General features: G+C 35.2%; 1 protein-coding gene across 6 annotated transcripts in view; it reads left to right on the top strand.

The window, feature by feature from the left end:
* The first annotated feature begins 233 nt into the window (after window positions 1-233).
* Window positions 234-13,423, top strand: part of LOC106139672 (segmentation protein cap'n'collar) — a 121,138-nt gene continuing 107,948 nt past the window's right edge. For 2 of the 6 annotated variants that reach the window (XM_060952189.1, XM_060952184.1), the window contains exon 1: window positions 9,115-9,390. Coding sequence is in view for 1 of the 6 variants with exons in the window: in XM_060952190.1 (XP_060808173.1) it covers window positions 5,064-5,156 (93 nt within the window). In the remaining 5 variants the exon portion in view is untranslated. Of the gene's footprint in view, window positions 452-5,042; window positions 5,157-9,113; window positions 9,391-13,423 lie in introns of those variants that run through there. The other 4 variants (XM_060952190.1, XM_060952188.1, XM_060952187.1 and 1 more) reach the window with 4 other exon arrangements.

Below are 13,423 nucleotides of genomic sequence, written 5' to 3'. Positions count from 1 at the left end.
TCCATTCCACGAAATCACTTCTATTTCTACCATATTATGTAAACCTAAAAATGACTAATAATTTAATGGTTAGGCTTTACAATAATGTCGCGGTTCAAATTGGTACCTTGTTACTTATTTACTGGTCTTGGGGCCAAGATAAGACTGCCTAATAATATATACCCTAGACCTCTCACTAATCTCTTATCACTTATTATCACCTCCGCGCTGTCGTCATGACTATATATGAATCTTATGAGTAGTTTGACTCTGTCTCTCACGCTGGTTATGCGTGGAATTTGCGCGCGTATTAACCGAATAAGTTAGAAATACACTCCAGTAATATATAAAATAGTTTCCCGCGTCTTCGTATTACGTCGAGTTGGATTGTTTACCATTTTGAATATTGTTTTTCCTGTTAACACATCTGTTTGTGTCTGTGCATTGCTTAATTTCGGATTTATATTATCAGGTGAGTATCAATAACATTATTTCATACATATTAAAAATAGTGAAGGTCATTGAACACGTTCAGAAGACTTAGTATATTTTAAAAAGAATAAACAATACCAAAAATTATAAATTACGCACATCATAGTTGCTGTCCCTATCTGAGTTTATAATATAAATATTGATATCTCTTTCTTACACGTGCCGTTCCACGCGACACTAGCGCCTCTGAATTGACAGTTGTGTGACGTAATTAATGTAATCATGCAAGGAGGTCAAGCAACGTAGGTTTCATTGAAAAGTAGTCTTTATTATTTTGTTTACAGAATAGGAATTAAATCTTATGATTATAAACTTCATGTAGGTATAGTAAAATATGAGTGTATTTGGTAATTTGCGACATTCCATCAAGTTTTTGTTTCACCTTTCACTTTTGCGAGTCTGAGAGTTGTAATTCAAACAGCACATTAATTCTCGCTTTTCATGCCCACATCAAATTAGCTTCTGAGCCTGTCGCGCCTTTTACTTGTGTCTTCAAATAAAATTGTTTTTTTTTTCCTTTAAAAATAAGTCGTAAACTCATACAAGTTTAGATATTTTGAAGTAAAAATCAGGCAAAAAAAACGTGGTGCACCTACCTCAAAGAATTTTATTTATGGAATACTTTTGGTGCCCAACCCAAACAGGACGTCTATGAGCCAGACCCTCTAAATGCGCCAAGTTCAATCTAGTCCATTCATAGATACATACATACATGAAATCACGCTTCTTTCCCGGAGGGGTAGGCAGAGACTACATCTTTCCACTTGCCACGATCTCTGCACACTTCCTTCGCTTCATCCACATTCATAACTCTCTTCATGCAAGCTCGGCGGTTTCGGGTACTCTTGACCTGACCCTTTACCAGGACGTCCTTAATTTGATCAAGATACGTTCGTCTAGGTCTTCCCACTCCGACCTTTCATAGATATATTAAAATAAATAGACATGCCTATTAGCATTAATTTGTTCTTTAGAACGGATTTAACTAATGGCTTAGTCAATTTTGACTGCTCATCGATCAATTTAGACTGACCAGAAATTGATAGATAACATATAAGTCAATTGACAGAGCAGTTTATCTCAAGCCCATCCCAACTAACAGTATTATAAATGCAAAAGTAAGTCTATTTGTTTGTTTTTTACCCTTTCACGGGTTATCAAATGAATAAATCTTCTTGAAATATAATGTTTACGTATATATAAATAAGATTCTGGAGAACGACATAGGATACCTTTCATCTCGTTGAACACCGATCCCCGTGGGATTTGCGAAAAACCTTTGTATTCTTTTGTACATATACATACATACATATACCAAATCACGTCTATATCCCTTGCGAGGTAGACAGAGCCAACAGTCCTGAAAAGACTGAATGGCCACGTTTAGCTTTTTGGCTTAATGATAGAATTGAGATTCAAATAGTGACAGGTTTTTTTTTTTTTTTTTTTTTTTTTATTTTTTTTTTTATTTGGTTCACAAAACTGACATGACACAGTAACAAAACAAAACATAAAAGTACAAAATACACGTACAAAAGTGGCAAGTCTTCTAGATGTGAACACATCGTGCATACAAAAAATACAAATTTCTGTTAAAAATTACATACATACATACATACATATGATCACGTCTATATCCCTTGCGGGGTAGACAGAGCCAACAGTCTTGAAAAGACCGAATGGCCACGTTCAGCTATTTGGCTTAATGATAGAACCGAGATTCAAATAGTGACAGGTTGCTAGCCCATCGCCTAAAAGAGGAATCCTAAGTTTATAAGCCTATCCCTTAGTCGCCTTTTACGACATCCATGGGAAAGAGATGGAGTGGTCCTATTCTTTTTTGTAATAGTGCCGGGAACCACACGGCACGGCAAAAATTACAGATACTAAAAAAATTTTTAAATTAGGTTTACTTAATCAATTACTGACATTTAGCTAGCATTATGCTTTTAATTGAATTTATAGATGCACTAAATATATCAAACTGAGAAGAGACTTTATTGAATTCAGTGCACATGCGATTTATCGGCGAATATTCCAAATATAGAGTACGAGTGACTGGGGCATGGAAGGTTTTTCTGTTATGAAGTCGACTACTCTGACGTGGAATAGATACGGAAATCTTACGGAGTAAGCTAGGACTGTCAATAATTCCCATCACTAATTTACGCAAAAACAGAAGATCGGCAACATTTCTTCTCTGATCTAATGGAATTACACCAAAATACTTAAGTCTAGAATCATACGACTCTAATTTACGGCATAAATTTTTAGCAAACGTAAGATGGTATAAAAATCTTTTTTGGATTCTCTCCAAACGTTTTGAATGTACCTGAAAAAACGGGTTCCAGATTATACTACAATATTCCAGAAGTGACCTTACAAAACAGTTAAATAATAGAATAGTAATTTCTGACTCATTGAAAAATTTTGATTTGCGTATTATAAATCCAGCTAGTTTCGCACCTTTCTTTGCAATATGATCAATATGTTCTCTAAAATCAAGGTTGCTATCCATTATCACACCAAGGTCACGTGTTTTAGAGACCTTTCTTAAACGAACATTATTGATGAAATAGTCAGAATTCAAACTAGTTTTTTTTCGTGTAAACTTTATATGAAAGCATTTCGCTTCGTTAAGGACCATTTTATTTTGAACACACCAGTTGCTAATTTTATTAATGTCATTTTGTAACTGAACAATATCACCGTTGTTGCGAATAATACGATACACTTTGAGATCATCAGCAAACATTTGGTAACTTGATGATATTGCTTTACCAAGGTTACTAGGCCATCGCCTAAGAAAGAATCCCAAGTTTGTAAGCCTTAGTCGCCTTTTACGACATCCATGGGTAAAACTACTAAGTAATAAATAAAGGTAAACTGGTAGGCAATTCATTTAGCATAAGGATGGAATTATGACGTGAGGGAATTGAGTCTTTCTCTCTTTCTCCGCCATCTTTAAATTTCTGGGGAACCCACACCCAAAGCCACGCGAAGAGGAGATGAAAGCAATAGTTTTTGGGCGAGTGTCCTATAAATAAGGTGTATAGTAAGGTGATGGTGATGGTTTGATCACGTGGAGAGGATGAATGAAAGCAGGTTGACTGAGCAGATATACAAGGAGAGTGTGGAGAGAAAGGTTTGAGACGTTCTAGCAAAAGGTCAGGTCAAGAGTACCCGAAACTGACGAGCTTGCATGAAGAGAGTTATGAATGTGGATGAAGCGAAAGAAGTGTGCAGGGATCGTGGCAAGTGGAAAGATGTAGTCTCTGCCTACCCCTCCGGGAGAGAGGCGTGATTTATGTATGTATGCATATTGTATGTATATAATATAAGTCTCTATCTGCCCTAGCAACATTATTAGAAGAAGGTATACCTAAGTTAATATGATAACAAAGTGTTTAGTTTTGATAACATACATACATATGTATAGACTGACCGATTATTTAAATTAATTACATACATACATATGGTCACATCTATATAATTTCTGGGGTAGACAGAGCCGTAGAGTCTTGAAAAGACATCTCATTCCCATGGATGTTGTATAAGGCGACTAAGGGATAGGCTTACGAACACTATTTGAATCTCAATTCCATCATTAAGCCAAATAGATGAACGTTGCCTATAAGTCTTTCCAAGACTGTTGGCTCCGTCTAACCCACAAGGGATATAGATGTGACCATATGTAGGTATGTATGTATGCATTCAAGGGAAATGCATTCATCTTATGCAAGCTTGCATGTTACCTGCTATATTTTTGAATTTCAATTCCATCATTAGCCCATACACGTGGCCTACGAGCTACGCGACATTGCGACACTTTTTGTCTTTGTCTACCCCGTAAAGTGGTGCAAGTTCCTACTAATATGTGTATGATATTGCAAAGGCGAGGCTTGTCGCCAAATTCTGATAATATCAATGCCAGTCTAGGATACAATCTGATAAAAAATTGTATTACAACGCAAATTAATTCGTTATCTATCACATTAAATTTTTTTAAACGAAGGTCTGTAATTAAACGATTGATATATACTAATCTTATAAAGCTGAAAAGTTTGTTTGTTTGTTTGAACGCGATAATTTTAGGAACTGCTGGTTAGAATTGAAAAATTATTTTTGTGTTGAATATACCATTTATCGAGGAGGGCTTTAGGCTATATAACATCACGCTGCAACTATTAGGAGCAAAGAAATTATGGAGAATGTGGAAAAAATCGGGGAAAATTATTCATCCCTGAGGGCTTTAATGATGCCCAAAATAACTATTCCACGCGGACGAAGTCGCGGGCACAGCTGTTAATAATAAAGGACATTTAATTTTTCGTAAAAGGCAACTAAGGGATAGGCTTACAAACTTGGGATTCTTTTTTAGGCAAAAGGCTAGGAACCTTTCCCTATTTGAATCTCAATTCTATCATAACGCCAAACAGCTGAACGTGGCCTATCAGTCTTTTCAATACTGTTGGTTCTGTCTACCCCGCAAGGGATATAGACGTAATAATATGTGTATAGTCCTAGATTAATAAGCCTTTTTTGTCTTCAACTTATGGTTTCTTTTTCAGAATAGCTCCAACGACGCTAAAATGACGGCCATGGTGGAGGAAGTTCTCCCTCAAATGAGGAGTCTGAGTCCAGACCCTGAGACTGTAGCGGCAGTCAACAAGAAGTACATAACAGTAAGTGAAAAAAAAAAAAAAAAACAAAATATTTTTTTCTTTATTTTACGGCTTCTACCCTTAGAGTACCTTCTACAGGACTTTTGGTGATTTTGATAATGAAAAGCACGAATTTCGAATAGGTACGATGGATAAGTTAACGATACCTAGAAGATTCCACCCATACCTATATGTGATCATTAAAACTCGAGATTCACCAAATCTTCTATCATGAGAAACGCTAATATATGCAATTTCCATCGTTTCTGAACTATAAATTAAGGCCCTCTTGCGCCACCACTAACCTAGGTAGGTAAGTGATGACGCATAGGTTAGTGATGACGCAAGAGGGTCTTCTCAAAATCTAAAAATTCTAAATCAGCCTTCTCGTAGGAAAGATGAGGTAATCTTTCCTACGAGAAGGCAGATTTAGGTCAAAAGCACTAAACTGTCGAAAAAACAAAACTTATAGATACCAACGAAGAGTTGTGAAGAAAATACCTACCGACGTAGACTTGTTTTATTATAAAATCCATTAACATGTAAGTATGAATTGAAAAAATACATAAATTTACATATACGTCAAACTAGGCGCCAAAATCAAAAATAGAACTACGTTTACAAACGTTGGAACTATAAGCTAAAATTCGCTTTTAAAAATCGAATAAGTACCTATTTGCCTTCCAAATCAAATTCGAAAAACCTTCCAAGTTAAAATACAAATACAGTTGTTCTTATTTCAAACTAGAGTATGCCCGCGGCTCCGCTAGCGGACATAATGAAACTTACTACTAACTTACATAATATCATTCAATATTTAAATTTTTGAAATTTATTCACATCCTCTTCAAAGGGAGGCTAGTAATAGAATTAAGATATTAATGATTAGGTTGCTTGAGTGTTTTTACCAACCCACCAAACGCGAAGAGGCGAGATGGTTTATAATCGATGAGATTAATCTCTGTTTTACCAGTGAAAAATATTTAAGTACCTCGCCTAAAAATAGTTAATATTGGTTTATTTCATAAGGTCAATTAATCAATTTATTTACAAATTAAGATTATGATCAAATTAATGACGTCCCGGTAAAGGGTCAGGTCAAGGAGTACCCGAAACCGCCGAGCTTGCATGAAGCACTCTTCATGCAAGCTCGGCGGTTTCGGGTACTCTTATGAATGTGGATGAAGCGAAGGAAGTATGCAGAGATGGCAAGTGGAAAGAGGTAGTCTCTGCCTACCGCTCCGGGAAAGATGCGTGATTTTATGAATGTATGTATGTTTGTCAAAAGACTAGTAGGTACTGTACTTCGTAATTACAATTAATTAGGCTTATTTCATGACATTGCCAGGCCATACTTAGTATTCAAATAACGTCCAATTATTTACCTATGTATATACGAGTACATGCCTATTTTCATGTTCAGCCAAACGTGTCGAAGAATTAAGTAATATAAAACTACTGTTGACTGACATTTTTTTCGAGTATATTAAGTAGCGACTTAATACTCAAATGTTCTCTAAAAAAGCCAAATCTAAATATGCGGTGCCGTGTGGTTCCAGGCACCAATAAATAAAAGAATAGGACCACTCCATGTCGTTCCCATGGATGTTGTAAAATAATATAATATATAATCACGTCTTTATCCCCTGCGGGGTAGACAGAGCCAACAGTCTTGAAAAGACTGACAGGCCACGTTCAGCTTTTTGGCTCGATGATAGAATTGAGATTCAAATAGTGACAGGTTGCTAGCCCATCGCCTACAAGAATCCCAAGTTTATAAGCCTATCCCTTATTCACCTTTTACGACATCCATGGGAATGAGACGGAGTGGTCCTATTCTTTTTTTTTATTGGTGCCAGGAACCACACGGCATCTACCTATTTCTACCTCCGAAATTCCCACGAGAGAGAAGCCCGGGCATTAAATTAGTCTCGAATATAATAGTCGAGATATTTATATTCAAAACTTCAATTTGGTAAATAAACTAAATAAATGTTTGTTACACATTATCGACTTAATTCCTTGAGATAATGTTATCTGTGAGATAAAAACGATATTTGGTCAGAATTCTGAAATATATTTACACTAGCTTGTACCTGCAAGTTCGTCCGATCTGAATTAGTGCCACTGCCAAAATAATACATACATACATATAGTCACGTCTATACCCCTTACGGGGTAGACAGAGCCAATAGTCCCGAAAAGAGTGAATGGCCACGTTCAGCAGCTCGGCTTAATGATGGAATTGAGATCCAAATAGCGACAGGTTGCTAGCCCATCGCCTAAAAAAAAGGATCGCAATTTTATAAGCCTATCCCTTAGTCGCCTTTTACGACATCCATGGGAAAGAGATGGAGTGGTCCTATTCTTTTTTGTATTGGTGCCAGGAACCACACGGCACCAAAAGAATATACTGCAATAATGTGCCGTGTGGTTCCCGGAATTTTAAAATAGAACCACTCCATACCTTTCCCGTGGATGTCGTTAAAGGCGACTAAGGTTTAAAAACTTGAGATTCCTCCTGTCATCATTTGAATGTCAATCCCATCATGAAGCTAGTGGCCTTTCAGTCAGTCAGTCATTCTTTGTCAGTCATTTCGGGACTGTAGGCTCTGAACTTATATCTACCCCGCAAGGGATGTTTATACAAAAGAGTACAAGTTTTTCGCAAATACCAAAGGAAACTATAGTATATTATCGGTATAAAAAGTACCTAAGGTCTTTCTCCAGACTAGGTTTAAACTTATTACTTACTTAGGTACTTAATTAGGTATACCTCTATACTTATACGCAAATATTTCAAGAAAATTGATTCTGTAGAAGTAGGTACGCGTGAAGAGGCAACAAACAAACAGACAAATAAATATTTTAGTTTTTTCTTATATAAGTTGAGATTAGGTATTGTCGTTAGTTTTCATATCATACTTCCTGCTTCTTATCTTCACAAAAAATTGTCAATACGACTAGTTTAAGACTACTATTTTGTTTTCCTGGGAATTACGTACATATATACGACCACGCATCTTTCCCCGGAGGGGGAGACTACATCTTCCCACTTGTCACGAACCCTGCATACTTCTTTTGCTTCATCCACATTTATCAGTTTCATGTAATTCGTCGATGGTACTCTTGATCTGTTAGAATTTCAAGATTTTTTTACATTTATGACGGGTATGGGCGTATTTGCAGACATTTAACGAATGGGGTATGGTCCCTTCTGAATTTTGGGGTAGGCAGAGGAACTATTTATGGGATGTTGTCGGTGTATATTTATTTATATTATTTCTATAAGAGTCATTCCAAAACCTGTTTCCTTCTGTTTTCAAATACTTGACTATACCTACCTAAAATAACTTAACGTAGGTAAGTAGGTACCATCTTGAAAATCTTTTGAGTCAACTGAACTTCAATCAAAAGTATTTTAGCATGAAAGGCATAAAAATGCTTTTAAACTTTGAAGAATGGATGGAAGTGTAAACTTATGTTATGTGCAAAGATAGCAATAGATTCACAGAAATTAAGTCAACATTATTTAAGATTAGTAATCTCATACGAAATATGACGAAATAATTCGCAATATTTAGATTACGTCATTTAGTTATTTAACACGGCTCCATCTAAGAACGAATAGAGTAAGCTTTCTGCTAAATAGTTTCTCCGTTCGATAACAGATGGCGCTAGTTAAGATTTCATCTTTGGATTTGTTTGAAAATCAATTCAAATTATGGGTGGATTAAGAAGAATTTTGGAAACTGTAATAATTAAGTTAGATTTAAACGTTTTCTACACATATAAAAATAAAATGATAAAAGTTGAATGAGTGTCACTTAGTCTAACACCAATGTCGCTTAGGTCAAAGACATTTATATTCGGCCGGTTAATCACCTGCCACTGTTCCGATCTCTCTTTTCTGTATAGCGCTGTCCTTGTCTATTTGTCAGCATGACGTGTCATTTTTTGTTGTCAGTGAAATAGTTCGGTGAGAAGTCAGTCACAAAACGATTTTCACTATCGCGTGTGCTTGTTTTTAGACTAATTCGCGTTATTAAAAACATTATTTGTCGCTGCAAAACCTATTAAAAAGTGAAGAAAAATAATATTTCTACTGGTCAAGTGCAAATTGTTGTCGGATTACAGTGTATTTAAAAAATTGTGCAAGAAAGTGCGAACTACTGTAAACTACTAGATTTTCCAGTGAATTTGCTTGTTTTTGTGATTTATTACGTTATTGTGCTGATTGGTATCGAAGCAGAACGTAAGACTTCAGTACTACGGCTGTCCTACACGCGATATAATCAATTTAACCTTAATATCTCACGTATAACCTCCAAAGAGTTTATTCTTACTGTACCTTCTTTACTTATTGTTTACTTTTTTTGTTCTTATTTTAAATTAACTATCTATGTTGGAATACCTATTTAAATAATTCAGATTACTTAAGTTGGTTCCATTATTTATGGTTTTAATTAATCTCGACTCTCAAGGCTGTTTGTTTACATATCTACTACAAAAATTTTGGTTCTTTTTTTAAATTTTATTTAAGACATCTATAATCTAATCAATTTTAGCAAAGGAAAAAGTAAAAAAGTCAGCCTTTATACCAGGTGTACTCTCTCTCATAACATTTTCCCTCAAATTTAGCTCATTTATCTTATCATTTCTTATCAGAATCTGATATTAGCCCAGTGCTATTGTTATTTCGTCACCTTTTCCTTTGTTCACCATGATCCAAGTAACCATTTGTACTATTTACATCAAAAAGTTTGAATAACAAATATTTTTAACTTTTTTTTCAAGTGAAGCAAATGCTATTAACTTCTCTTTTTTGTCCTACAAGTAACAATAGATAACTTTTGCAAAAAGACAACGGCCACAAATTAATATCCTCCTTTTTCGAAATCAGTAAAATTGCTAAAACCTGGATCCAAATTGGTTCAGGGAAACATGAGATGATTGTGAACAAATATACGAATGATAACCTGTTCGTTTGACTGAGATTTTTTATGAAGATGGTCAAAAAAATTAAAAGGCAGAAACTCAAAATGTTAACAATAAAATGATAATCCAATTATTGTTTTGAAGTATCATTACAATTCAATAAATAGTTATTGTATGAAAGAGTAACAAACAAACACACATCCTTACAAACATTCGCAAAGTTACTGGATGAATATTAAAGAAATTTAGAACTTGGGTAGAATATCATACAATGTTAGTTGGTACTTTTATCCCAGAATTCCCACAGGACAATTTTCAATATAATAGGTTTATTTTCAAAATTGAATACAAGGTATCACTTATTGACGTTGCATCACTCAAATCTAATTATAACTACTGCTGCTTCCAAAGCGCATGTGTAGAAGAAGCGGCGGAACAAACTACACTGCAGTATTAAGATGTTCTTAAGTACAATAGTTATGGTTCATATTGTATAACATTATTTATCTATGGCATAAGAGACATAGTATATATAAGAGTTCAGAGTTCAAACCCATAATATAACTTACAAGATTGTTGTTTGTGATAAATAAATGTATCTTTATTCTATGACCTTGCTATGATAAAGTTGTGATAGTACAAACCTACATATGACCACATCTATCGCCGTTACAGGGTAGACAGTACCGAGTTTCAAAAAGTCTGAAATGCCACGCTCAGCTGTATAGCTTTATGATTGAATTGAGATTCAAATAGTGACGATTTGCTAGACCATCGCCAACAAGAGGAATCCCAAGATTAATAAGCCTATTCCTTATTCGCCTTTGACGACATCCATGGAAAAGATATGATAGTGGTTCAACTCTTAGTGTTTTTTTTTTGTGTAAATAGAAAAGTATTTATCTATATAATATACAAAACTTCTTCCATACTGAGTGACTAACTGACTGGATGGTTTGGAATTTATAATTATTAAGCATGTAGTTTACTCATTTGGTGGTCCAGAGGAGCACTCAGAATGAACCTAAAATTAAAATATCGTTTATCTCCTTAATTAACAAAGATTGAACACGGTTTCATAATGCTAGAGTAAACCGATATTCTCGCGAGAACGAAAATTACTTTTATTTTGAGGAGATTCAAGGGAAGACGCGAGAGGATGAGTCTAAAATTTTATTAAATTTTACATTATCTAGGTTGAAGAAGTATTATTAGACTTTCGACATGCGCCCGCGCATCGAAATAACTGGCGTCCTGTGTTGTAATATCTGCATTCGTATGCATTTTTAACATGCGTTCGTTAGTGTTGCCAACCCGGGTTTTTGGAGTAGATCTAGTTTTTTTAGTGCCGTGTGGTCCCCGGCACTTGAGAACTGAACCACTCCATATCTTTCCCATGGATATCGTAAAAGGCGACTAAGGGATAGGCTTATAAATCTTGTGATTCTTCTTGTAGGAGATGGGCTAGCAGCCTGTCACTATTTGAATCTGAATTTCTCAATTCCATCATAAAGCCAAACAGCTGGCCTTTTAGAATTTTCAAGACTGTTGGCTCTGTCTACCCCGCAAGGGATATAGACGTGACTATATGTATGTATTTATTTTTTATATGTCTTCACAGTTTTCGTCCGTCACGGTTTGCCCGTGGTACATACATAGCCTATAACAACCGCATGTAAAATTGTACCTTTTTAAACGGTGAAAGAATTTTCATGATAATTGCCGAAGATTACTTAACTTACAAGCAAACAATAAAGTTTCAAAGTACTCTTTTATAATAAAAAATAACATTTTGTCTATGCTTTAATTATATGTACGTACCTACATGGAAGAATTTCTCGTTAGTCTTTCTTGGTATGTAATTTCATGAAAATTTTACTATTTAAACATGTAGAATGCCAAAGCCCTAACCTTGAAAAAAATTAGAAATGTCCAGAGTTCATTGGCAAACCGATTCCCTCATCTTTTTTTAAAATCCATAGACAGGACAGGGCAGTATTTTTAGCTGTTACATCAACATTGGGAACATCGACCTCACGACCGGTAGCCTTGCAAGGACGTTCTATTTTCAAAAAGATCTGTTTGATCTCTGGTTGAGAAATTGGCGCGAATTTTTACGATTTGGCGGGAGAACTTGACCGTGACTGTGTTATGAGAGGTCAGCACATCATCAGATTTATAAACATTTCTCCAATCGACTAGGTAAATAAGACCTTTTTTTAACCTTCAATCCGTTCACGCCTTTTTAATATTTTTCATTATATTGCTGAAAATAAAATTATACGACCGTTCTCAGATTTGCTCACCTATATTATTCTTAAAATATTAAAAAAATTAACAATAGTTTAGAAAAAACCATAGAACAAATTTACGTTAAATTAATTTGCGTATTAAGTATAAAATGTATATTTATTTATTTTGAAAAGGCACATGTATACTGTTGGTGTGAAAGATAAAAAAAAGGAATGGTATTGTATGTATACAAACAATTTTGTGTATACTCTAGCTGTGCCCGCGTCTTCGTCCGCGTGGAATAGTTATTTTGGGCATCATTGAAGCCCTCAAGGATGAATAATTACATACCTATTATTAAGTTCTTCGATTGCTCAATTCTATAAAGTTTCCTACAAGAACTTTTGGTAAATGGTCAGGTCAAGAGTACCCTAAACCCGACGATCGAGAGAGATGTATAGAGTTATAAATGTATGTGAAGCAAAAGAAGTTGGTTCTTATTCAGGGATTTGGCAGATAAAAAGATGCGGTCTCCCTCTTTCCCTACGTTAATGAGATTTTATGTATACTGTTGTAAATACTTCTTTGGCTTGGTAGAAATTGTTCGTATTGTACGAAGACACCCACAATGCAACAAAGTATTGCATTACATTGCACACGCACATTCAGTGCTGCCGATTCTAATTAAGAGTGAACTATCACTATAACTATCAAGAAATGTTACAATCTATAAGTAGGTATGCATCAAATCGCTGGATCTAGCTAGCTAGTTTTAAATTTTACTTGTAGATTTTTCTCGAAATTCCTATGGAAACGGAAAAAAAGAGGGATTTTTAGTGTCACGTCACGCATGCGGGCACTGGCGTACTCTATTCACACACATACATATAGTCACGTCTATATCCATAGCGAGGTAGACAAAACTAACAGTCTTGAAAAGACTGAGAAGCCACGGTCAGCTGAATGCTGTTTTATGATTGAGTTGAGATTCAAATAATGACAGGTTACGAGTCCTACAAGAGAAACCCCAAGTTTATAAGCCTATCTTTTAGTCGCCTTTTACGACGTCCACGACAAAGTGAGGAGAGGTTCTATTCTAATGTAAATTTGAAACTTTA

This window comes from Amyelois transitella, chromosome 28 (assembly GCF_032362555.1).
Source record: "Amyelois transitella isolate CPQ chromosome 28, ilAmyTran1.1, whole genome shotgun sequence".
NCBI classification, from domain to species: Eukaryota; Metazoa; Arthropoda; class Insecta; order Lepidoptera; family Pyralidae; genus Amyelois; species Amyelois transitella.
Note: the sequence above shows the minus strand (reverse complement) of the source record. Positions and strands in the feature narration are given on the sequence as shown.